The sequence below is a fragment of the Simochromis diagramma genome, unplaced genomic scaffold (genome assembly GCF_900408965.1).
Source record: "Simochromis diagramma unplaced genomic scaffold, fSimDia1.1 OVJJ01000421.1, whole genome shotgun sequence".
In the NCBI taxonomy this organism is placed as follows: domain Eukaryota; kingdom Metazoa; phylum Chordata; class Actinopteri; order Cichliformes; family Cichlidae; genus Simochromis; species Simochromis diagramma.
The window spans coordinates 8,109,365-8,136,572 of NW_024387250.1; the positions used below are offsets into that span (position 1 = coordinate 8,109,365).

The 27,208-nt window shown below is 44.1% G+C and overlaps 1 protein-coding gene across 8 annotated transcripts in view; it reads left to right on the top strand.

Moving 5' to 3' along the window:
* LOC120714762 (transcription factor COE3) overlaps positions 1-27,208 on the top strand; it is a 67,333-nt gene that overhangs the window by 24,778 nt on the left and 15,347 nt on the right. For 2 of the 8 annotated variants that reach the window (XM_040001132.1, XM_040001136.1), the window contains exons 7-10: positions 14,936-15,017; positions 17,016-17,157; positions 21,875-22,008; positions 22,154-22,280. In XM_040001132.1, the coding sequence (XP_039857066.1) occupies positions 14,936-15,017; positions 17,016-17,157; positions 21,875-22,008; positions 22,154-22,280 (485 nt within the window). The remainder of the gene's footprint in view (positions 1-14,935; positions 15,018-17,015; positions 17,158-21,874; positions 22,009-22,153; positions 22,281-27,208) is intronic. The other 6 variants (XM_040001133.1, XM_040001137.1, XM_040001134.1 and 3 more) reach the window with 3 other exon arrangements.

The following is a 27,208-nucleotide window of genomic DNA, read 5'->3' on the forward strand; positions in this document are numbered from 1 at the left end:
AGTGTGTACAATGAAACACGCTGATGGGGATACAATGACACACATGTTGCGTCTGACAGGCGCATGATTTAGACGTGGTACTAAGAGGAAGAAAAAAACAAACCCTGGACCACACAACAGAGAGTTTCATGACATGACGTGACACCGGCGGCACAGACTTTTCTTGCGAGTCTGCCTGTGCGTGTTTCTACTTATTGGTTTGATTTGAGAGAAAACGCATTGTCATTACTCATAGCCGAACTTGACAGATTGAAGAGGGACATGGAAAGGAAGAGAGGAGTTAGTAGTGTAGTGGCACGGGAGTGAAAGAGAGATATGCAGAAAGGGAGAGCTGTCAGTTTGAGGAATGAGCTTGATAAGAGGAAGGGACTCGGCAGATGGGCAGAAGAAACCAGCAGCACACTTCTCAATTAAACATGTAAATACCAAAAGCAGGCAGCGACGGAGAAGGGAAAGTTAAATAAACACAGCACCGTGCTGTGATTACAAGCTCAAAACACCACCACCTTTGCCACTTTTTTAGTTCTTGCAACTCCAGGGAACTCTTTAATCCCGCTAAACTTCTGCTTTAACATGTTATATATTTCCTCCTTCTCCCCCCCCTCCTTTTCGGTTTTATCACCTCCTGTGGCTAAATTGATTCATGCAGAGTCAAATTCTTTGGGAAGTTGCACGCCCACCAGGAAATCATGATATAGATCTAATTGAGCTATTCATCCATTTACTTTGCCCTTTGTTATAATTTCTCTATTTTAATATTTTTCTAATAATCTTTGTCCATTATTTTTACATACATGCCCCCCTCTCCAACTCCTCCCCCGGTGCGCACCCTGCTGCGAACTACAGGGAGTATTTTAAATACTTCTGTAGGCAGTGTCCCTGACATTAATAACAATGAGCTTGGCATAACCACAGTACATTCTTAGGGTAGATTCACAGTTTGACATTCAGTCCAGATGCTATCGCGGGAGCCTTAGTGTTTAAGACCGCAGCAAAGACAGACATCTGTCACTTGTTACCTTTGAAGTGAATAAGAGAGGGATGCAGAAAAACACAGTGGACAAAAGGCCATTCTGACCACAGACCCTCAGTGTTTACAAACGGAAAGAGAGAGTGACAGGAGAAACTCAAGATGAATGGATCACTGCTGTTGATCTCTCCTCCTCATTCCATGTGCTAAGTTATTCCGTGGCTGCTACCCCAGTGGGGGGTGTAGGGAAACAGGAAGTTGAGAGAGGCAGGCAGAGGCAGACAGAATGCCTCAAGGACTCTGGAGGAGCAGAGCTCTTCTGCCTGCATGGGAAAAAAAAACTCCCTAACAACTTACTGTACACTTCTCTAACCTGAGGTACCTAACATTACAAATGTGAACATAATCCACATTTTAATGAGTAGATGATGCTATATTAAGGCAATATTTGCAATAGTGTTGATGTTGAAACAAGCACGTCTATTGCATTAGCTGTTACTTGTGTTGGGGCTAAGATTTAAAGTGTAAAGAAATGTATTTCTACAATTATTAGAACAATGGCCGTATTCATTTATCTTCTGTCATGTCTCCTTAGACCTGTTTCTATTTCAGGTTGCACGTCAAGTGAGAGCAGCTATATCTGGCTGGCAATTAAGCTGGTCCTGCCTCCCCTTGATGCTTGATTAGTCCGATTGATGGAGGAGGCCATATGTGGCGGTGTCAAAACTTGGCAGCCGGTCTCCATCCTCTCAAATGAGAGGCAGGCAATAAAGAGGCAGGCTGCCCAGAGTGGGTGCATGTATGCGAGGCCTGCAGCGCCATGATTTGGGCCCCCTGATATGTAGTATTTTCTCCGGAGGTCTTCGGGGCGCTGACCACTCCAGCCAAGTTCTCGTCGGGGCAGAGGTGGCCACCGGCTAGGCGTGTCACTGTACCGAGCCCTCTGGGGGCACAAGCTCCAGGCAAAGTGTGGGGGGTGTTGTGTGTGGGGTGGAGAGGAGTGGTAGATTGTGGGGGGGGGGGTTAGAAAGCTGAAAGATATGGCCCTCTTCCCAATCTCGCTCGGAGACAACAAAAAGGGAATGCTTGAGAAGGGGAAGCAGCGGGAGGAGAGCACAAAGACAAAGGCGCGGGCAAGGTCAGTCTAGCTAATGGGCCTGAGCCGTAGGCTGCCTGGGGCTAGGCACACTTCTGTTCTCTCTCACACACTGGGCCTTCAAAGACCCTTCAGTCCACCCCTCTCCTTCTCTCCTCTTCTTTCCCTCCATCTCTTCCACTCCTCTTTTTCTCGTTTCCCCACTTCCACTGGTGACAATTCCTCCCTTCAAAAGGTTCTGCACAGGTGCCTTTTAAGACACATTATCCACGAAACACCTCGGAAATACTCGCTTACACGCCGTATCAACAATTGTGATGTTAATGAGTGACATTTCCCCAATTAGAAATAATTTCACACGGCCAATCCAAAATGACGGAGAAGGCGTTTTCTTTGTAAGCTAAGAAGATGCGTAATTCTCCGAGTGTATCCGCTGTCACCGGGCGTCATTAGATCCAAGGTGGGTCCCTGGAAGTGCTAAGAGGAACTGTTGGAAATGAGGAGGAGGTGGAGTGTTGTTGTCAGGTTGGCTGGCTGGCGTTGCTTGGCTCCACTCGAGGGCTCCTTTAATGTGCAGCGGAGTAGAATAAGTGAGTGGCTGTGGGCACCAGCTGAGCTCACTCTCGTCTTCGCCTGGTAGCTGAGGGGTGAGCCGCTGCCACCTGACACTGGGCACACGGCTCAGGGCTCCTCTTGGCAACGTGGCACAGCACACATGTCCCCTCATTTGGATGGAGATTCAGACACAACACACAAAAGCTTTACCCCCCCGGCCCTCCTCCTCCTCCCTTCCCTTCCCTCCCTCGCTCACTCACACAGTCTCTCTTTTCCCCTCCTGTTTTTTTTTCTCCCCTTCCTTTAGTTTTTGACAGCATCGTAATAATCTGGGTATCTTCTTGATCATGCCCCATGTTTTTTTTTCCCTTTCCTCCTCATCTTCTCAGAGACGAGTTTGAAATTGCCTGCGTCAGGACTTTGCTAATTAAAGTCATACTTTCAAAAATGCCATAATAACTGTTAATTAGCTTGATGCTATTTTCAGCATAATTTGCTAATTAGTGGAAAACCTGTACAGCGTTTCTCTCTAATTACAGTATGGCTCCGCACGGCGCATCTGTGCCTTGACTCCAAATGATACCATTACAAAGTCCCGTATTACGCATTCTCTCAAAACAGTTAATTGCCTCCACAGATAGTGAGATACTTCAGTCAGCTGATTTTTATGGTAATAAATGGACAGGCACAGACACAAACCACCCTGGTTCATATTTATGAAATATGAAAAAGGAAAACAACCTCCTTATGAGATGCATGGTGTTACTTTGGAATATAATCTGGCTGGTTCTGTGATGATTTTGTGCGCTCATGCGTTGAGTTGCTGAGACTTTTAATGAAGTTTGATTTATTCTTTATTATAATCTTGTGAACAAGTAAGTCATAACATTGTCATTAAAGCAAAATATGTAGCGGGTAACAGCATAAACAATATGTAAGGTAATGGCAATGGCTCTGATGGATTGTACTTTCCATGTAAATACTAGAAGCAACATAATGTGGCCATGCCACAGCTTATTACTGAGAATGTAAGTACCTTGTCGTCCCGCCACTTATTTTCATGTAGCCTAGCAAGGGGAGAGAATTATGGACATGACCACAGGTTGACCCTAATACATGTGTATACCAGACACAAATTATGACTCATTAAGTGTGGTGAGGAGCATGATTGGCATGACCTCTGAACTCAGGACGTCAGCTGTGCCCATCCTCCGCTTTGCCCTGCTTTTGACAGCCACCAGTCTGACAGGGCTAGCAGCGGAGCTGGCTAATTAATGCACCACTTCAGAGACCCTTTCATTTATGGCTTCTGAAAGGCATTATTAAATTAATTAAACCACCAAGAGTTAGTCATTATGAAATCAGGAGGTTTACATGGATGACAGCGTTTATGAATTAAACATCCCCAAAGTTCCTCGCAGGAGATACCCCGAGCTGCATGCGGGTACCTAGCGCGACAGATGTTTGCCCCCCTTCTCCTCAAGCTAACCTGTATTGCAAGCGATTTAGGTCTCATTTGGGGGTTTGAAAACTAAAGGCAGGAGAGAAAGAGGTTCAGGATAGCTAATGAGCAGAGAAAGAGAGGGGAAAAGGAGGTCACTAGCTCTGTTCATCTGTAGACAGTACAGATGGTTGTTTTTTATACAATACAACAATGGCGTACATCAATTTGTTGATCGCTAATAGATAGCTACTCTCAGATGAATTCCAGACTGGAATCAGTTGTCTGTGGGCTTTAGCTGTGAACTCAACATTTATAGCCTCAAAACATTTAGAAAAGCTGTATGCTGTTTTTAACTCATCATGTGATGTGAAAACTACAAATGGTTCACGAGATAAATCCCATAAACTTGGGCTTAGCTGGAGAGCAGAGGGCAGAGATGAGTAGCTCACTCAGGAGCCTTGACGATAGACTCCTTTTCATCTGCGGACTGAGATTCACAGATTATCTCAAGAGGCTCTCTATCTCTGTCCTCGTCTCTATTTCTCTTTTTCTGTTGCACCCTCCCCTTCTCGCCCCTCGATTCAGGAAGTTTGCCAGCTACTGTCTTTGTTTACAATGCCAAGGGAAAATGTCAGAGCCGTTGAGAAAAATATCCTTAGAATCTTTTTTTTTTCATCTTCTTAATCTAACAGTTTACTGAACTTGATAAGTGTCCTATCAACATGCTAATCAAATTACTTCGGAACCAAAATTGACAGTTTTCATTAATTATACAAGATTATTCTAATTGCAATTCAAATTTATTCATTCCGAACAGAAGGTATTCAGTAATATTTTACAAAATTTGCATATTAAATGGAGGGAGTTGTGCATTATGCATGGTAATGTATGCACAGTTTCTTATTTTTAACTTCACGGCCATATGTGGTGTCGTTGTAGGAGCAGGTGAAAAGTCTAAGTGTGTTTAATTTGCTTGACAAACATTCGGCTGGAGCTTGTCAAGGGGAGTATTGTGAATGCCAATCTTTATTCCCTCTTTATTGATTACCCCAAACTCTAAACATCTGGAGGTAAATGGCACTGAGAGAGATGAACTGAATCATGGGATTAGTACCTTCAATGACTGAATCACTATCAATTACTTCAATAGCATAATTCAAGTGTACTGCATAAAAGCCACAGTACCTTGGTTTGAGCCAGGATTAATATTGCAATTTAACGTAACAATGGAAGCATGGGAATGATATGGATGGCATCCAACTTTTTTACATTGATGTCATAAAGCTAATGCCGTTATCTAAATACCAATGTATTTAATTCCTAATTTAGGCTTTGTTTGTAGAATGAAAAGGCTCAACGCATTAGGCGCATGTTTTAAAAAGGTAATGGATTCTGTGAGTAAAACAACCTTATTTATTCACTGAGACGCAAAACCCCCAATTTGCTCTTTGTTTTTATTTCCTAGAGCGGGCAGTGAAGTGCAAACAGCTTACTGGGAAGCTGTTTACTACTGTATATGACAAAGAGTGCGTGTGCATGTGTGTGCGCGCGAGCGTGTGTGTGTGTTAGTTTACTGGGAAGGGGGTGGCTCTTCCAACTCCACAGGCAAGGTCTTGTGTTGTAATGTAAGCGTAATAATTATCAAACAGCATCGGGGGCTCTGGGTATGGGCTTTAGCAGGGGGAGAGCATGTTTGATATGTAGAATCAGCTCATAGTGCATCCATAGAGGGTGACTAAATCGCACGGTTCATGGATCACATTAGTATTGCTCTGCATCCACCCTCGCACTATAGGTGATTTCCATTTAGACACACATTTCCACATGAAGATAAATATGACTTGAATCGTAATTTCCCTGAAGTAAATATAATACAAATACAACATAATACAGTGTCAGGCCAGGCAGGCTAATAGATTACTAGCGTGTTTTCCATTTGTATGGTAAGTGGTGAACCTAGGTGGTGGTCTGGCGAGTAACAAATTGAATGTTTAATCCATCTCAGTGCAGATTGAGGGTATCAGAAAGATCGGTAGTCGTGCGAGTTCTCTCGTGACTGCTAGTATATTAGATATTTTTACTCTTTAGGGGTTTTAGGAATGTTGCTGGATTAACAAAAGGTGTAAAGTGGTAGATAAATTCAATTTCTTATCTTTTCTGAAGTCATCTGTTATTTTTCAAACGGGTATTTGGATTTGACATGCAGTCTTGCAGTCACTCACTGGTGTAATCTCTGATGTTGGATTGCAATAACACTAGCTCTGTTTGAGTTAAATACTTATACGCTTTTTTATGACTTTCAATTACAGAATTTAATATTGCACTTTATGTGGAGCATTGAATTATTAACTGAAACCTCTCTTACCACTTGACACTCACTATTCAGGCTTCTTCCTTATATGCTATCGAGATCTTTGCGGGGAAACCGTGACAAATATGTGAAAGATACACACCCTTAATGTTACCAAACATTCTCTGAGTACATATTTAATTCTTTAATAAATGTTTGCTCTGGCATTTTGGAGAAGCTAGATTAGCGTCGACTGCACGACGTCTCATATAAGTGTGACAAATTGATATTTTTATATAGCTTAATCTGTTTACTATGATGTTTATGCGAGGAATTATTACAAACTAATTAAAGAAATCACTTTGATATAATTAGTCAGATTTCAGGAAGCTCATTAGTAGTAATTTGCATGAAAAATAAGCCCTGTAGTGGTGCTTAGACCCAGCTATCCGATCTGTGTTTTATCTGGTTACACATCAACCCCCATTGTTTGTTGTTTGAGGCTGTCTGAAGTGGCCCACAATATTTTCAGTCATTGCCCTGAGAAGCGGTGGGGTGTCTTTCAACAAATTCCTCCCCTAAAGCAAGTCAACCTGTATGTGGAAGCAGACACACGCCTCTGTGTACATAAGGCAGGAGGAGTGAGCGGCAAAACACTGTCTATTTATCTGTCAGGTTCCTGACAAAGAACTGAGCTGACAAGTATGGGTTTCCCTCAGCAGAGCAGGGGGGCTTTATTCACCGTACTTACATGCCCAGTCTATGCCCAGAGACTCATGTTATTTGCAAATCACACTCTTTGAAAATTCACAAACGGGGCGAGACATGCCACGCTATGAGTTTGTCAGCTGCCTTCACAACAGCTAGCTATATCGCTAACAGTGTGCGTTTCGGTAAGGAAGCAGCTTTCTCTTAGCATTTGCCTCGCTGTCACTTTTTCCAACACATGCGTTCCTTGTGTCTTCATGCTTGGGGTCTCTCCTCCCTCAGAGGGTTGCCATCTTCCCTTTGGACTGACAAAACGCCCACGCTGAAATATGAAAAAAAAAAAGAGAGGGAGGAAAAAGGAAAAGAGATTCCTGGAATTACATCATTCTCTGCTGAAGCAGTTTCTCCACAAACCTGTGTGCAGATTTTCTCACATTTAAAGGATGATTAAGAAAAAAAAAGTTTTAATTTTAATTTTTTCTTCCTCCTTTAAAAGATACCTGGCCTATCTTAGGCTTTGGGGTTGAAAATGCTGATACAAAAACAGGACCTGTTTATTCTTTATACCCTTTTCCCACCATCGGCGAAATCCTTCCCTAAACATCCGGACAGAGAAGCACTTGTGTGGCGCTGATGTCACAGACCTACCTGGCCTCCCTCTCACAAAAGCTAAGGTATCATTAGCTAGGCCCACACAATGGCCATTCAACCAAGCCACTGTGGTCCTCAGGACTCTGGAACAATGTTATTTTTTGTCTCAGAATTATAAGGACAGAGTTTTGCAGGAAACCTGACAGACAAAACCTTTTAGAGGTAAATGCTCCAGGCGGCTTTTGGGTTTAATCTTTTCCCATTAGCATTTCACCCCCCCCCCCCCCACACACACACACACACACACCACCACCACCACCTCCACCCCCTCTATGCTCACACACAAAGACCATATTTACAGGGTCAAAAGTAAAGGCTCTGGGTCTCTGGAGACTGCTTTTTGTGTAGATCTTTCCTATATATTTGCAACACTTTTTAGAATTTATTTAGCTAATGGATTTCACTTGGGCTCCTGGGTAGCTCACTAAAATCTTAAATGTGTATTTGTTTGTGGTGAATTGTTTTTTTCTTTTCCATAACAGAATAAGAACACGGATAAATGAATATAACACACCCCTTAACTAAATATCGTGCCAAATTTTACACATGCGCACGAGAATATTAAAAATTATTAAGCCATAAAAGCGGGGGTTTATATAATAGAATTGTTTTTTGTCAACAATGCAACAGCTATGCCATGGGTTCATATGTGCTACCTTTGTGTGTGTGTGTGTTTGGTCTCATGTGTGCGCGTGTGCACATTCACTTACGCTCGTGTGTGCACGTGTGAGTGTGTATGTGTGTGTGACTCCATGTGTGTGATTCATTCCAGGGCAGTTTTAGTCCTTATAAAATATTCATTTTGGTTGTGCAGGGCCCTGTAATTGCCATCTCTCACCCTGAATTATTTATACCTCGCACAGACTGACAAAGCTTTGCCATACGGCCCCAGATGAATCAGAAAGCAGCCATCTCTGCTGCCAACAGCACTGGGCTTTCACACAAATATGGCAGCCACGTCTCTCTGCCTGGCCTCTCTTAATTTGACATTTTCTTTTTCCCCCTGCCTTTGTCCTAGGTGCACAGAAAGGTTACCTGTTAGCTTTAAGCACCGACCCGCTCTCTGTCTTTCTATCTTTATACCCCCCACCACCTACATGACAGTCCACAGTGGGTGTTTTTTTTTTAAACTCTTCTGAGAATGCGTTAATGTGGTGCCGATGTCGCAGCCTCATGTTTCATGATGGCTTACCAGTTTTGACAGCCACTTTAGATGTATGTATTATACATTAGTAATAATACGATGCAGAAATACACTTGCATACATTTGAGCATGCATGGACAGACAGCAAAACCACTGACTCACTGACCTATATGTTACACACAAACAAACGCTCATATACATACGCATGCAAATTAGCCCCTGCTGGCCTGCTGGGTCCAGCAAGGCTTTCTGTAAATGGTCAAAGCCCCCCTGCCGGCCTTGCCTGTACAGATGTGTTCCTCTCCGTCTCGCCTGGGTCTGATCACTCCAAGGTGCCACAGGAGAGAGACGGTGGCGGTGTATGGCTCTCATTGTAAACCCGCTCTGGGGCCTTCCAGAACCCCACGTCCAACACCCTAAATACTACTATTCACCCTGGCCAGTTACTCCAAGATATGCTTATCTTCCATCTCACTAGTGCAGGGAGGTGCTGACTGGTATTTCCTCAAGGCCTCAAGCTCCAACGCTGACCAGTAATCAAAGCACCATATTTCTCCTCCTGCAGAAAAATAACCTGGAGATACCTCTATGCCGTCCAGCTGGTGAGCAGAGTAAATATTCCTCAGGGCTGTATTGTGGATGTACGTGATTATTTTTGTAATGTCAGCCACCTCATGAGGAACACTCAGACTGTCACGGTCATTATCAGTAATCATCATCACATTTCTGTGGTGCTTATGATTAAGTAAAATCTAGGGGTTCCAGTTTGGATGTAGATGATACCGGCACTATAGCAGCAACCAGTGTTTTATTCGTTTTTACAACAGGGCCGTGCAAGACAAAACAACGCAGAATTATTTATGTTTTGTGTCTTATTATATTGTGTTCAAAGTCCTAGTAGAGAAAAAGCTGTATTCAGAGTAAAACAAAGAACAGCGTGCAACAGTACACAGCCTCAGCAGTATCTTGATGTGAGGGGATGGGAGAGGCAGAGAGAAAGCTTGGGGCTAAACATGCAGTATGTGGCGGGCTGGAGCTAAAAGCTGCATAAAGCACACAGCCTTAGTCCACTGTTAGCAAGTGATGGATAGTTAGCAGGAGCTTCGAGTCTTCGTCTAATCTGTTACAGTAAACCTGTGCCAAAGCCTGAAGGGAATCAGTGGGGGCTGGCTAGGAGTGGGTTTGACGTGAAACCATTTGTGAAGACGAGCGATTCTCTTAAGTAAGAAACTAACAGTGTCCAGTGAGGGAGAGGGATAGTTAGAGAGCGAGAGAGACAGGAGGTGAAGAGAATGAGTGAGAGTGCGAGAGAGGGAGAGAAGGAGGAAGAGATACAATAATGAGTCCTGTAGCCATGGAGTAAATGAAGAGGGATTGACAGAGTGAGGGATCCTCAAGTGAAATAATGTCAATGCCACTCTGCCCATTAGAGAGAAAGGGGGATGGTGGAGGAGAGGGTAAAGAGGGATGAATGGAGGGACACAGCTACATCTTACGGTGCAGAGGAACCACATAAATTATTTGTGACACCCTCACAACACACATACCACCAACAAAAATATGAAATATGAAACAACAAAATGAACTGACAATAGCAGCAGGAAAAAATAAAGAAATGAAAACAAAAAAGGCCTTGGAAATACCCAATAAATTCTTTGAGACACGTTGTTGGGATATTTGATGCCGAACAATAATAATCACAGTGACATCTGCCTTGCTGCTCTCGGAGGAGACGGGCAGAGCCCGTGAGTGGAAGGGGTTAATCTTCCAAACCCAATAAGGTTGGATAGTGAGGCACTTGTTCCCCGATAAAGAAGTGATAGGATCTGTGGGTCTGGTCCCTTGGCGCTTGTACAGGGGTAGAGCAAATATTGTTAATGTGCTGTGGTTTACTTCAGCTAAGGCGAGAAAAACAGCTCTGCTTGACGAGAGAAGACAGTGGCAAACATGAATACGACGGGAATGGCCACGGAGCTCAGTTCACCCTCCCAGGGACTTAACTGGCACATATATCCGAGCCCACTCAGTTGCATAAATAAGTGTTCGGGAAGATTAAGATCTATAAGTGTCTCTATTTCTCGTTTTACCTGCTCCGCCTTGTCACAACAGGGATCTGAATGCAGTTCAGTGAAGTGCCTAATAACTGGAGCAGTAGGTAGGGAAGGCAGGAGGCTTGACATTAAGACCCTGGCGTTTTGGAAATCCGATACGCTATTGACCCGTGTACTACTATCTCAGCGTAGAGATCTGGTGTCAGCAGATTGTAGTCTGGTGTTGGGAACCGTTTTCTTACAGGGCTCCTGTAACAGGGGCCCATTGAGTCTGGGAGGCAGCTGGGGCCTGATGGGCTGGAGCTGGGTGGTGATCGATACTCACCGCCCTGCAACGGATGACCTCACTGTCATGGCTGCCGGCTGTGGACACTGCATGCTAGTCATTAGTGCCGGGGCACCAATCAGGAGCTTAGAGTTGTCAATACCTGACTCTTACAGAAACCATGGCCATCTGTCAGTGTATTGTGTAGCAGCCTAAGTAAATATGGGCAAGCTCTTTTGAACAATAAGAACAAGGTGTACTATTAGAGAACGGAAAATATATCCTCATGTAAGCAACTAAAGAAACTGGTGGGTGAAAACACGTTTTTAAAAAAGCTGACTTTTTTTTGTAAGTCACAAAAAAATCCGAAAAAGAAATGGATGAAAAAAATGTGAATGAAATTGACAGGACAGCGAGCCTCCACTGTCGATAGAGCCTTCTTAATAATACAACATTATCCTTATTTGCCCTCTTCACTCAAATCAAAGGAATGGACATTTATGCATGAGTGACATCAACCCGGCAATTAAGTTGGTCATTTAAACGAGAGAGGGCCTTCCTCACCTCGCCTGTTTGTTTTTTCCCCCCCTCTCCCTCTCTTCTTTTTTTCCTATTCCTCTTCTGTTTGATGATGGGAGAGGGTGAGCTAGAATTAGGGCGATGGGTCTTCCTTTGAGTGTCAGCCTAAAATGATCAGAGTAAAGATAAGAGGGTCTAGCAGCCCTCAAATCAGTCAAAGTGCCAAAGTCGGCCTTTTTCTCCTCAATTACCGGGTCTGTGAAGCCAGGGAGTGGAAGGCGCAGAGCCTGCTGCATTACTAAAGAGACAATCTATTTCCCCTTTGACCAGAGGGAGAGAAATCATTATGGCATGATTAGTAGCTTCAGCAGTGGGCGAGCATGGAGGTACTACAGGAGAATCGTATTAATTGCCTTAGACCAAGGCATGAGCAGGATTGTTTTAATGTTGATTTGTGGACCTGTATGACTAGCTGTCGGAGATAAAAGCTGATGTCAGGTCTTAGTTATACTGGCAGACTTCGGGCATGCAGACAGAGAGGGTTGATGTCAGAATGAGCTTCTGTGGCTACACCGAAAGTCTTTCTCTATATGCCTGTCAATGTCTTCCTCTTTGTCTTCCTTCACACTTCGTAGTTTTCCTCTACGCCTCCCTCTTTCCTTCCCTCTACTCCTCTCTTTCTCTCAGATGGACTACACCCCAGCCCACCCCACCCCTTCCCATACACCCTTTCTCTCTCTCGCTCTCCTCCAACTGATAGCTGCCTTGGCCGATTATTTCATCCAGTGCGGTCCACTGAGAGCCTCCTCTCCCGGCTTTGGAAGAGCTTTAATTAGCCATGTTAATATCCCCTTCATTGGCCTTAATATCACTCAACACCTTCCTCCATCTCAGCGGCCACCAGGGTCCCCCTGTCCTGTCAGAACAGCTGATTATTGAGAAGGATAGCTTTAATCAAACCTAATTGCAGTTCATTCTTTCTCTCTATCCCCCTTTGCCCTCCATTGCCAACATCTAATGGCAGCGACGACTTGATATCCCATTAAAAAACAATTAAACAACCTCCTTTTGTCTCTGTGCGTGCCAAAACACCAGCACAAACTTCTGTAGATATTTAAGAAGTAAAAGAGAGAGAGAGGGGCCTTGTCTTAATTGCTCTCCTTTTCACCAAGGACCAATTTGCACTGTGCTCATGGAGAATCTTAACCAACTCAAATGTAATGGATGCTATAGCGCTGCCACTGCTGTGGACTATGAAAATTAAGCTTATCTTTTTAGGAGAGAAATTGTGCTTAATTGCCTTCATAACAGTAAACATAAAGGAGCTACTTTATGATAGCGTGGGCACTCAATTTCTTGTGTTTATTGTTTCTTAACTTTTGGTTTTGCTGTAGTGGGAACAGTATGTAAAAGCATTAAAGTATCCCAGAAAAGAGACAAGACTAACTCTGAAAGTAATGTGTTTCTTTTATGAAGTCAATGCATTGCTTGGGAAATATATTCTATCTCTTGCTTTGACATAAATTGTTTACCAACCGGTGATGGATGTACGTGCGCATGCCTGCACGCACATATGCATGTAGATGTGTGCACGCGCGCACACAAATGCGCACCACCCGCCTTGCCCAATCTATATGAGAGGCGACAGACAAATAAAAGTCGTATTTCAGGTCTGCTTTCCGCAGATGTCTGCTGCTCTACATTATGGCTCTTTGGGGAAATAAAAACAGGGTCAGGGAATTAGAGTACATAATGGTCATTTTGATGATCAGCCAACAGATGCAACCCGAAAACACAGTGAACACAATCAAGCGAAATGCACTAATGACAAGTCAGGTTTTTTATGGCCTCACCACACACCGACAGGCAATCAGCATTCTGGCATGGGTTAAAACGTCTTTTATTGATGTCCAAGCCAAAGCTTCTTGGATGTGGAGTGAAAATATTTTCTCACCTCTCCTCTCCCTCCTGGGCCCTCCGCGAAGCACAAGGTATAGGAGTCTATCGAAGAACGCTTCTAAATGACCAGTGCATGTGTTAATGTGGCCGGGGTTAGAAGGGTCATTTCAGACTCTGATTTATGGCTTGGCCAGGATCCCACTGGGCGAACGAGAAGTCTTAAGTGTTGTGAAAGCGTCCTCGCAGGCCACACAAGCCACTGTATTTAGCTGAATGAAATGTCCGTGCAATCTATGGTGCAATCTATGGTAATCCAATGAGCCGCTGCAATTCTGTGAGTCAAGTTAGTATTACAATGAAAACCGCAGTATTGCATATAGTAATGCTAGTGCAATGTGATGAAAAATAAATATCACAGCACTGTATTTATAAAGAATCGGAGAAAGCAAAGGCGCAATCAGTCATGATTCTGTGGGGAGAATTTGCAAAAACAACAAGTCGATTTCATTGTTTATTCTGTGTGGTTGTGCGGGATTTTACACAATGGGCTACATCTGAGATAATTTCTCTTATTGGTCTTGTTTTTAGTTTTCCTCTCTTTAACTATTTGATGTCTGTAAAGCCTCATCTGATATACAACTCTCAGTACGAGGGCTTATCAATAAATTCAGCAAGACCTGAGAAGGCGGCTTACAAACTAAGCAAGCCCAGATCTCACTCAGACGTGACATTTGTTCAGAGACGATTAGCCAGGTTGTAATTTGTGGCATAATTGCCTCACCCACCCACAAGAACATGGGTGTGTGTATGCGTTATGTGTGTGTATGTGTGTCTGTCTGTGTGCGTGTGTGTGTGTGTGGCATACGGTGGTCCCAGGAGTGTCCGCCTAATTGCCTGACAGGACTATAAGTTTTGTGGCGCGCTCTCACCTTGTTAGGTCCTTTATCCCTGATGCTCTTCAAACAAGACCTGGTCACAGGTGGGCCTCATTTGCTTCCCTATTGAACAGGAGAACTTTAATTGCACAGGGGGTGTCCTGGGATTAAAGCGGTGGGTGGAATATCAAGTGACTTCCTATATGTTAGTGGCAGATGGGAGTTGGGAAAGACCCGTGAACTCAGGTGAGAGGATGAGATCACAAACAGCTCTAGATTTTGAAAGAATAATAAAGAGTGCGACTTCTCAAACCGAGATACCGTGATGCTCACACGGTGAATGAATGAATGTGGAAAATGGGTGTGCTTGAGAAATCCTGTTGAAATATTCTGTCACCTCGCCAGCTAAAATTCCAGCTTCAAAAGTATAATTAATATTTTTGCTTTTTCTTTTCTGCTCTCTCACAGATTCTTCCTAAAGTTCTTTCTCAAGTGCAATCAGAACTGTCTGAAGAATGCAGGGAATCCACGAGACATGCGCAGATTCCAGGTGACTGAAATCTATTTCACACATATGCTCTATTTCTGTCCCTGTCTTTCACTGTCTCGCTCTCTTTTTGCAGACACGCACGCTCTCACACACACAGGTGTGCAAATGCACAGCCACAGCTGCTCCACTATACTAAGTCACACTGACACAGATTCACATATGAATACATTTTTATTATTGGCACTGAAGGAGGCAAAAACCAGGCAAAGAGAGAGAGAGAGGGATTTTGTGTCCTGTGTGCTCTTGGACAGAATATTTATTAGGGAATACCATCTGACACAAATAAGGATATAGGATTTAAGAGTGCCATCAATTGTGTCCCTGACAGCTTTCTGAGCCTCTGCACAGAGGGGAGGACGATCCAACCAAATGTAACAACAGTGTTAACTCACGAACTGTCTGGCAGCGGAAACGCATACCTTCTTGCACACGCATATCTGCAAGCACGCCCACAGGCAGACACACACACATAGACATATAGATAGATGTGATACACGCTAGGAACCCTTGCATATATGTTTATCCACATATGCATGTACTTTATGTCAAAACCATGCTTTTAAAAAAAAATAAGAAAACATTATTGGAAGCTAACAAAATGCTGCCAGTTAAAATACATTTTTACCGTCTCTTAACTCAGTCTTATCTAAAGTGTCAAATAGTTAAGCCTTAAAATGACTGACTCCCTGTTGTTCCATTTGTCTACCTATCCTACTCAGCAGCCCACATCACCACAAGCAGCCCACTAGGTCAAGGTGAGACAGTGAGAGTTTAGTGTGATTTGTCCTATCAGGGTAACGACAGCCTACAGGAGGGCGGCCGTCACTGGCAGCACTGTTTTGTGATAGACACATAAGCCAGCATCCTCCAGGAGGAAGCCCAGATATGAAACAGACAAGACAGGGTGTCCCCTCCTGATGTCACTACCATCAGACCTCCCCTGCCTCTTCAAATCTTCCCTCAGGCTGAATGTGGACTGATGCGTGACAGCCACCAAGGGCTTTCACCTCTCACTCCTATATGTCAAAAGGAATGCAAGAACTTTTTGCATCACTCTTTTTGTGTAACTATATTATTTTCCCAAAACAGAAGATGTTTTTACTTTTTATTATCATCGATTGCCTTTATACCAGCAGTTAGTATGTCATTTGCCCTAAATAGATTTCCCAGATGTGCCACCGTAGGTGTTTCTCTGGCTAAAGTTGTGTATTCTGCATGCCTTCCACTCTTCTTATTACCCCAAAACCAGCTGGAGGCCAGAAAGGGCCCAATCCATCATCCTCAGCTTGGCCCAGCTCTGAACCTGCTCACAAGAATGGAGCTCTTTCACTTCCCCTTCTCTCCCCTCCTCTCCCTATACCCCCACCTACCCCAAACCAACCAAAAAAAGCACCCCCCTAAATTCCACTGCTACACCGAGGTCACTTACCGGCGAAGCAAACCTGAGAGGGGCTCTCTGTTTCCGGCTCAGAAACACTTTGGCCATTCACATGTGGCTCACTGTTTGGAATGCGGTAGCCAAAAAAACAACAACAAAAATAAGCATTATGAAATATGGAGTATGGCTTGGAATTTGATCCTAGTAAAATGTTTGCTGAGAGATGGGATAGAGCACTGTTCAGTTGCTAATGACTCCAGTAATATTTTAAAAGGGAGGCCTTCCATCCTCAAAGAGATGGACAAGCTGATCAATAATACCGAGCTTCGCCTATGATGACAGTTGGTAGAGTGGGTAAACGGAAATGGTATTTTAGTGATCGAAATGTCAATTAGCTGTACACAAATGCACGACAGTAAAAAGAAAAAAGGAAATGGCAGGGAGGGGAGGTTGATGTAATGTGATCTGTCCAAAGAGGACAACCAATTCATGAGCTTTAGCACCTGGACACAACAAACTATTCATACATCCCTCAGAATGTCCCTAAACCTTTACCAAAATGTACTATTATCACCTTCAAACTTGCTCAATGACATGTTTTGCTTTTATTCCTCTCGCAGGTTGTCGTATCGACGACCGTCAATGTGGACGGCCATGTCTTGGCTGTCTCTGACAACATGTTTGTACACAACAATTCCAAGCATGGGCGAAGGGCTCGCAGACTCGACCCTTCAGAAGGTACGCCTCCTTATCTGGAGAATGGTAGGCACATTTTTACATCTTATAATTTGCTACGCTCCTTTTTCTCATAGTTTCTTTCAGACATCCTCCCATTTTTTTCCTCCCAGATCACACACCTAGTTGCTTCTAGTTGCTTAGAAGCTTTCGTTCCTCCATCACTTTCATTTTTTTTCACTTTTTAAGTTGCTTTTGGCCTCACTCATACCTGCTGTTATGTCTTGATTGGAAGCAACATGCATTAGTCAGTGTTTATCATTTCAGTATCGCCAGCGAAGATGATAATACTCGGACTAATTCACTCTTTTAAAATGTTATACTACTTCCAGTCTCCTAACGCACCTACATTTGTCTTAAAAGCCAATGTGAAACATGATCAAATTGCTGAAGAATTTGGCTGTGAGGTCAATTTCCTGCCACTGGGTTCTGCAGTTTTAGCTGTGAGAGAACTGAAACAGGGGGAGGAAGGAGAAAGACAGAAAAGAGGGGGGAGGTAAGGGGGGTTGCTAGTGTGTGTGTGTGTGTGTGTGTGTGTGAAACAGAGAGAAAGAGAGAGAAGGAGAGAAGGGGTGTGGGGGGTGGCCTATGAGAAAAACAGAACTTACTGTTTTTCTTCCAACTGATTCCATATGATAGACTGATTGCCTTCTCAGCCAAAAGAGAGAAAAGTAGGACCACCAAACCATGGGAAATCCAAAAAGTAAAATGCACTAAACATAACCTTCTGACCCTTGTGGCCTCCGCTTGCAGATGGGAGCACACACAGCTGAAAGACTGCAAGGAAAAAAAAGAAAGAAAGAAAAGTTAACTGACTTAGCCCAATTGTGCAAATTGCTTATTTTCAGATTTCAAGGGCCAATTATGGCTGGGCAAACAGTTTATATACACCACTGACTAAAACAAGCTTCTCTACACATTAATGGGCATTAATGGTTCTATCACCAAAAGCAAATGTAATGTTTAATACAACAACGACTAATACAAAAAAAAAAAGAAAAAAAAAAAGACCAGACAATTAATATATCTCAGTGCTCTCCAGTCCTAGTGGGGGAAAAGCTAATCTATTTGTTTTTGTCTTTATTAATGACTCCTCTACTGGAGAACAAAATCAAATAATTAAAGTCCTGCCCGGAGCACCAAAGTCATTATGTTCGCTGACGTTCTGTTTGTGTGTTTCACGTTTATGACACGATAGGTGTGGATCGCCTAGCAACCAGTTTCTTAATGAGGAGAGCAATTAAAGAGGTTGAGCCCTCGCCTCCATGTTCCCCCGCTCCCATGGGACCCCCTGCGTTGTGTGTGTGTGCGTGTGTGCACGCTCGTGTTCTTTACAGGTTACCCTAACCCATCCTTTTTTATTCTACCCTTCACCACACTCTTCAAAGCAGCAGAGTGACGCCCCGTAAAGCAAGAAAAGAAGCCATTGTCAACCGCCCAGTTGAACATGTCTTTGTCTAATAACTTTAACACACCTTCCCTCTGCTTAACTGTGTGTGCTCACACAAGTTGAGATTTGTTTTTTCTCTTTTTCTCCCCCTCCCTCCCTCTTAGGCTCGGCTCCATAACAAACTAATTTAACATGCATCAACTGCGATTGCTCACTTTGTTTGCGTCACCTTTAACAAACAGAAATGTGACACATGAGAAAAGGAGAGCCGGTCATAAAATGTAATTCCAGCCATGTCCTCCACACTGCTTTGACAACTAGCAGGCAGACAGCATGCTTTAAATTAGCAACACATTCTTCCTTGGGAGTTCACTGGGCGAGAAGCCTTAGATATGTGACTGGCTGACTGACTGTGTGGCTGAAACACAGAGGCATCCTTCCTCTCGGCTCACACCGCACTTGCACCGACTGCCTCGCATTGATCAAGAAGTGCTGCCCCCTGTTGGCACAGAGGGGCCACAGCCTGTGGATGACAGACTGAATCTCGCCATGTGACATTTTTGTTCACTTGTGTGTACTGTCACACAACAAGCATATTATGCATTCAGACATGGATGTTCTTTGTGGCTGCCTGTCACTCAAACATGTATAGATTCAGGCTCAAAGGTGCATAAACATGCTCACAAATAGCTGAGTCTTTCACACAGAGCACCCCCCCCCCCCCACACACACACACACACACACACACACGAACAACCAGCACTGACACACACAGAATTTCTCTCTCTCTTTCTCACTTACTCAGACACACTCGCGCACACACACGTTCCTTAGCTCAGTTCCACCATTATAGAGCCCCAGACAATATAGGAGACTCAGCATAGAGCCTGCAGCGCCTGCCTCATTTGCATGCCAAGTGGCTGTAATGCTGTTAGGGTTTATGCAATAAAGACAAGTGAATCCAGACTGCTGGGCCTAAGAGGAAGAAAGAGAAGGAGAAAAGAAGGGGGGGAAAAAGGAGAGGAGGAAAGGAGAAAGAGAAGGAGAGAGTATGAGAGAGAGAGGCTGAGAGTGAGCGAGAGAGAAAGAGAGAGAGAGAGAGAGTCAAAGGGAACAGATGGCCCAGGGAGAGGTAAAAGGTATAATCCCATCAGCTGCACTATCAACCGACCATCTGGACATCCCACAGCACAATTACAACACATTTCAGCAGGCAGAACAAAGGACGGCTTCACGGGGCCACATCAGACCTGTTTGAGTGTCACAATACTAGAGCTAGGACCTCCTCCGCTCAGATCTTGGATCCGTTTTGACGTCCTCCGCGGCTAACCCTAACCAGAAACGACAAAGATTAGAGCAGATCCCAGATCAGCACCCCGCGATCAATTCACAGCGAAGGCGATCTTGGAAAAAAAAAAAGTCAAGCAAACAAACAAAAATGGACAAGGGTAACGTTTTAGCAAACAGAGAGAGAGAGACAAAAGCGCCCCCAAAACAAGCCATGACATATGAATTCAAATTCAGTGAATTTCCTCAGCTGTAGCCCAAAGTTTGCAAAAGACTTAGTGGTGCAACACTCAGAGCGGCAGGGCGGCTCTTTGCATCCTCATCCGTCCACTCCTCATGATGCCTATCATCTGCTGAGGGGGCATTGTGCGTGTCTGTCATCAGATCGCCTGCGCTGACTGTGTAATCCACTTCGCCACGGTCCCCATTCAGCACATGCTTCCCTCTCTGTCTGTGCATTGAGACATATGCAAATTTTTAGGCAGAAGGGTGGACGGCTTAGGGCCTCAGTCGCTGCCTCACCATGGGTCCTTCTGCGTGTGGGAGGGGGCACTGGGATTTCCGAGGTAGTGCGTCTGCGTGTGTGTGGTTTTGTGTGCGTGCGTGCGTGCGTGATTGTGTGTGCGTGTCGCAGGTTCCAGGCTGCAGCTGCCCCCCAACAGTCACCGTCACCATCAGGCCCTCTTCTTGCCTCCTCCTCCTTCCTGCCCCCCTCGCTCTCTCATCCCCAAAGTCAATTTGTTTACAGTAATTTTGAAGGGTGAATTATTTGCTGTAATCGTCCGCACTGATGAAGGTCAGGCCCTTAGAGGGGGCCCAGCATGCCCATAGAGGGTTGGTCCTCTTTCAGACGCTCTGCTTCGCAATTAAGGAAAGCAAATGTCACTCCTCCAGGCCTCACAAATGAAAATCTGTACGAGGTGATTAGCATGAAGTCAACAGCGCCTGTTAAAGTCAGATTCCCTGTAGTACCAATGTGTGTGTGTGCACTTTATGGGCACGGAGAGAGAGCAAACATGACCTGAACAGACCCAACAGCAAGGCAAACAAAGGGAGATGTCTTGTCTGAGGTGATCCATACAACAATGGCTGACTGTGATTTACTTACTGGATGGAAAGGATAATAGAGGTTTAGAAGTGAGCTTGTAAAGGGGAGAGAAAAAAAAGGAACTTGCAAAATAGTTGCTCGTATTTTGAGGATAAGGGAAAACATGCACAATTCATAGTGTGTTAAAAGATATTGATGGAAATAGATTAAATTTGATATTGCTATTTTATGGCTAGCTGTCATGCTATTTCTGTTGTAAACACAGTGTTGTGCTGAGCACCATATTAAGGTAATGCATCAAATGACAGTGAATGTGAGGCACCAGATCACTCAAATTAGATTATAATAACAACCCAGACTGTTGATGAATGGCAGAGCTACGTAGCAGAAGTCATGCCAGATGAAAAGCATTGTAATAAACAATATGAAATGGATTGAATCGATCACAAAAAGAGAGAAAAAAAAACACAATCTGAATAATTCATGAGTGCATTTCACGTTATGAAACCTGAAACTACGCTCACCGCCTGCACTGTACTGCACATGAAGAACAAAGGTAATGAAATAACATGAACCAGCAAAGCTTTAGCTTGTCATTTCCACTTTAACAGCCTGTATTCTTGACTCATTTAAGATGTGTTCAACTTTGAAATTTTACTGTACATGCGGGTGCATGCTTAATCAATTCTGATAGCTACATTTGCCCTGACACATAATTTGCTCCATCAAATCATTTTCCTGGTGAGCCTGGCGTTTAGCCTTTGTGAAGTGGACCATTTGAAGGGTCTGCTTAACTACACCACTCCAGCGCACTGATAAATGATTTTGATTCTCGTGCCTTAAAGGACAAATCCATCATCTTTTTTTCCAGGGGCAATTTCCATGATATGTCTTTTGTGAGAGAGATATGGAGGGCTCAACGTAGAGGTGGCGCAGTAATGTGTCTGAGTGGAAGGAGACGCGAGGCCTAGTGTTGAAGCTTAGGTGCTGAATTTGCTCTTCTCTTTGTCTTGGATAAGCAGCCACCCCATGCATCAAGGCTATCAGTCCCAGTGAGGGATGGACCACTGGAGGTGCCACTGTCATCCTCATAGGGGACAACTTCTTCGATGGCCTACAAGTTGTGTTCGGCACCATGCTTGTATGGAGTGAGGTACGATGTAGAATTTCACATTTTATACTCAATTGAAACCCATCCACAATATTAGAATAATAATTATTAAGACAAACTTTCTAGTAAGTAATGACCGCTTATACCCTCTTTTCTTTTGCTTTTTTTTTTAATCTCTGTGATCCAGCTCATAACTCCCCACGCCATCCGCGTCCAGACTCCACCTCGGCACATTCCCGGTGTTGTGGAAGTAACGCTGTCCTACAAGTCCAAGCAGTTCTGCAAAGGCGCCCCTGGAAGATTCGTCTATACCGGTGAGTCAAAACTTCCTCCACCCTGCTCTCCCTTTTTCTACAGGCTTATTCATGTACCCCCGCTTTTCCCCCTTCCTTCTGGATGGAGCCCCCAGCCTTAAGTCCAGGCACTAATAATGAACTAACCGTCCGACTTGCTGAATGTTGAATGTGTGAGATTTGCACTGCTCGTGAAAAGCTGTTGTGGAGGGGGGCGACTACAAGTGCAACTCGATCCCTCTCTGACCTGCCACCATACAAGGTCGTTGCCAAGCTCTGTTAGAATCAAGCTGTCAGGAAAGTTATTTCTGCCAGTTCTCTTTATCTGTTCTTTAGTGAGACAGATAATGCTTTCTGCTAATGAGCCAATTTTTTATAAGCCAAAATGTGATTTCCTTTTTTTTTTCTTACAATAAATCAGATTAGAAAAGCCATATCTACTGTAGGTTAAGTGCACACATATATCTGGTTATTCTCATGTATGCTGAACATGAATTCATAGGAGAGAATTAACGGCAAAGAGGGAGAGATATGTACGTGAGAGAGAGGGGGTGTGTGTGTGTCACACTCTAAGTAAAGGATCTGATTATCTTGGCTAACAGAAGGAAGTGGTGGTCTTATCTGTCATCATTGGTGAGGAGACAGAGGTTCTGGGGGTCAGAGCCTGTCTGACCTGGAAGCCTCTGACTGTTCCAACTCTGATGGGCAGAATGAAATGGGGGTGCGTCAAGGCACTCACACTTCCCCCTGCACTCCCAAGCCTCCAAGCACAACCCTGGCCTTGCTACGCTCAAGGCCAGGGTTGTGCAGCCCCCCCCAACTCCCTCACCCAAAATCCCCATCCAGACCCCTCCATCCTGGGGCAGCTGTTTCTCATCAAGTCCCCCCTCCCACTTCCAAAATCTCCAGCACCACCACCTCCACCACCACCCCCAACCACCCGTCCCCTTCTCCTCCAACCGTGCAGTCTGGCCCAGCTCTCCTGCATTTAACCTCCCTAGCAGGAGCAGAGCAGAGGCCAACAAGGCACTGGGATAATGAAACAGGAGTGTAGTGTGGCTGCGTAAGTGTATGTGTGTATTTGTATGAGAGTGAGTGAGGGGGAAATGTGTGTGTATGTGTGTACATGTGTTACTGTGCAGCCCTGAGAAGGTGTATAAGTTAAGACATTAATGGCTTCTATAGCACCCTAGTGAAAGTGCCAGGTCCCTTAAGAACAGACCCCATTAGTCACAGAGGCTAAGCGGATTGGGATGATTACCATCAGGTTTTACTGGGGAAACGTGTCCCCTTCTCCCTATCTTTGTTGTTTTTTTTCCCACCATTCTTCTTCTCTGTCTTCCCTGGGTTCCTACTCACTTCCAGTTAGTATAAAGATACAATTACCCCTCGAGGCAACGGTGGTACAATTGATTAGTGTGGTGAATTAAAAGAGAAAGTCACCAATAGACAGGTCTGGCTCCTCTGCTCTGCTATTCCCTATGTGGCTTACCCTGATTGTACAGGGGTTGACGCTTGAGAGAACGAAACCGTTATAAGAGCAGAATGCATAACGCTAGAAAAAGATATCACTGCTTCCACATGTACAGTAGGTAAAAGGATGTTAGCTACATCTCTCGGACATTAAAATGACAATTGGCTGATGCATTGAGTGCAAGAGAGCAGATATTGTATTTAAGAATGAAACTCATTTCCAGCTATAGCTTTTCTTTCTGTTTCTGACTCTTGAGCAAATGGCACTTCATTTGCAAATAGATTTGGAGTTATAATAGCACATTACATGGGCTGAAAAGGGCATGTAGTGACACAGTGCTGTCTAAAAGGCACAGAAAGGCACGGTGTCATATTGGAGAGCACCGTGTGCATATCAAAGGTCTAGTTATCAAAGCATATGGCTTCAAGCATGACTTGAGAGTACGGCTTGAGAGGAGTGCCTTTTTAGACTTTTTTTTTTAATGTTGACTCTTCTTGCACCACCACCCTAATTGTGGAAATTTAACTCGCTCAATTTAAGAAATTATCACAAATTACCAAGAGTCAACACAGAGGAGACTGCAGTCAATTCGAACAGCAGAGGGACATGTCCTCACTCGGGTTAGCACCCTGGAACGGCTCCAAAACTCACAATCCATTCTCAGAAAGAGAGCACGGTGTAGTATATGTCAAATAATCCTGTTGGCATCGACTCTTGAATGTTTAAAACACTAATGAGACAAACAGACACACTATATAAAACTTGAGAAGCCTGCAGTTTACCGACTGCTTTAAATAGCTTATATCCGTTCTTTAAGTGGCACATTTTTAAAGGAATGACTTGTTGCCTATTTTGATGTTTTACAGTCTATTCCTTTTACCTTCTAAAAAGCTTGTCGTCCCTTGGAGCTTGCTGATTTGTCCTCTGTCTAATCCATATATTGGTTATCTATTGGTCAGGACAGGACTGGTAGAACCAGCTGTCAGCAAGGTTGTAGAAAATCAAAAGGAGAAAGTCCTGGCTGTATCTGAGTCAATACTGTATTATACTTTTCACTTTATTAAACCTTAAAACCTGTACGTGCGGGCCAGATTAAATATTTCTAAACCAAAAGGTCTCAATTTTCTGGCCTCATTTGCAGCATTTTCACCTTTTTATTGCATACTTACATAAGTGTATGAAAGAGTAAATCATAAATAAAAACTTGAGTGTACAATTCATCCAATTTAAGCTCCTAATTGCATCAGAGCTTTTGGTTTTCTATCTTGGCCAAGTTTCCACGAGTGCTCCCCTCCAGGGGCAACGATGCGGGCTCTTGGTAATATGGTTCTGCAAGCAGTCCTAACACACTCAGCCACTATTTATCCTAATCAGTGACATCCACATAACCAGGATTGCTTAAAATGAACCCCTTCCGCGCCCCAGAAAACGCACATTTACCGGGACCCCATTTGTCATGGGTAAATTGAGGGTCAGTAAACTTCGCCTGTATCCTCCAGTGGGGATCCAGGACATGCATCATAACGTTAGGAGAGAATGATTGGCGAAGGCGAGCTGTCACACATTTGTCAGGGGGAAGGGAACATTATTTGCTAATTTCCCAAGCTGGGCACTGACAGGGTGCTTCGTCTTCAGACCTTTGGTGACCAGCATGGCTTCGCAGCTATTAGTACAAGTCAAGTGTTTTTTCTTTTTCTTTTTCTTTTTTCTCCCTTCACTGTAAAGCGGCAGTAATAAGAGCCATTCGTTCGACCTCACAAGACTGCAGCACACACTGGGTGAAGGATTTTTGGATGAAGCGGATGCCCCCATACAGTGTTCTGTTCTTGCCAGGCCTTAGTTGTGGCCAGACAGCCTTGAGGGCTGATGGATCACAAACTTTCCTCGTCAAGGTGACGCTATCGACTCCACTGCACCAAAATCTGACAAAATGGGTATGAGGCAGTCATTCATCAACATAAGGACAAAGGGGTCATGTGTGCTTCACTCAATACTGGTGGAGCTCAAGAAATGTCAACCTTGTAAGGGATGGAAAAGGGAGATGTTGATAGTGCAGAAGTAAGGGTTCTTTGTAAATACACTTCCACTAAAGCTTCCTGCTTTATGAAAGTCAAACTATTTAATGCCAGTCTCCAACATGTATGCACCCACACTGAGCTGACAACCTCTATGCACAAATCAGAGATATAAATAGTGAAGTCCACTTCTCAAATCCAAAATTAAACCCACTTAATGTTCTGCTCTTAGAAAGAGGAACACAGTGTTACAGCGGTGGACCCTACTCTCCCTAAAAAAAGGAAAAAAAAGGGAAAAATTAAACAAACAAATGCAGACGTCTTTATCAAAGCACATCAGATAGGGTCCTGTGCTGACCAGCTCGTGAATTGTCCCTATCCTTGCGTCTCCTCTCCGCCCTGCCGTCACTTTGAAGTTCCAGACTTAGAAGCTGATCAGATGAGGCGCTTCCTTTTCATTTCCTGTCCTGATGGGTTGGGTTTGGTACTCGGTTGGTTGCTGGTCAGCGACGGGGTGTGGCCTACAGCAAAGATATGCTATAATCAAAGGCATTCAAGGAGGTATGTAAACAGATCTGCTTTTGAGGAGCTCTTTGAAACACACACGCCAAATGACTTCATATTTCCGCACCCTTTAAAGCCACTCCGCACAACATTTGTGATATTTCTAAAAAAAGGCTGATTTAAAGGAGGAAAAAGAAAATCCCCCTGCAGTATGAACTGCTACAATGAGAAAAGATGACATAGGCATTTATAAATGTCACTGCCACAGTCACGTGGGTTGTAACCAGTTGGCACAACAGTTTTAGCATGTGTCAAAGCATGTTATCCACTAGCCATATCCCCATACCTACCTGTCTCATTACAACTCTGGTATTTAGCACCAGCTCCACGGGAGTGGAGCAGACACTCATTGCCAAGTTAGATGGGCCTGGTTTGAAGGCCTTGTGAGCTTGTGTGGAGCACGACAAGGTTCCACGGAGGAAGGTCCTTGTGTCCAATTAGAGGGCTGACGTGACACGTGCTCGCACTCCCCCACTGTCAGGCAGCTTGTCAGGTAGGCTTTGAGAAGCACACTGTGGCATTATTCCACAGCGTGTTATCAGCAAGTGACCTGTGAAATCCAGCTCCAGGAAATTGATTGAAATAAGCACTTGCAGTTGAGCATGTATTTTCCCCCATTACATCTCTCTGTGAAATGCATTGTGGTTATCTTTCATGAGAAAAATGAAAGCATAGGTGCGTGCTTTTTTTCCTCCCAGTAAGGATGGTATTCATTGATTTAATTTTAATTGGACCCACTTTTTGTCCCACAGTATCGTTAGAGGTCTGTTTTGTAATAGCTCTTAAAATGGATTGTCCTCACGAAGTCACAGCATCAGTCCTCTGCCACGGGAAAGATAGACACAGGAGGCAGGGAGGGGGGCTCTTGATAGACGAGGATCTTTCCCTCCTCCTCT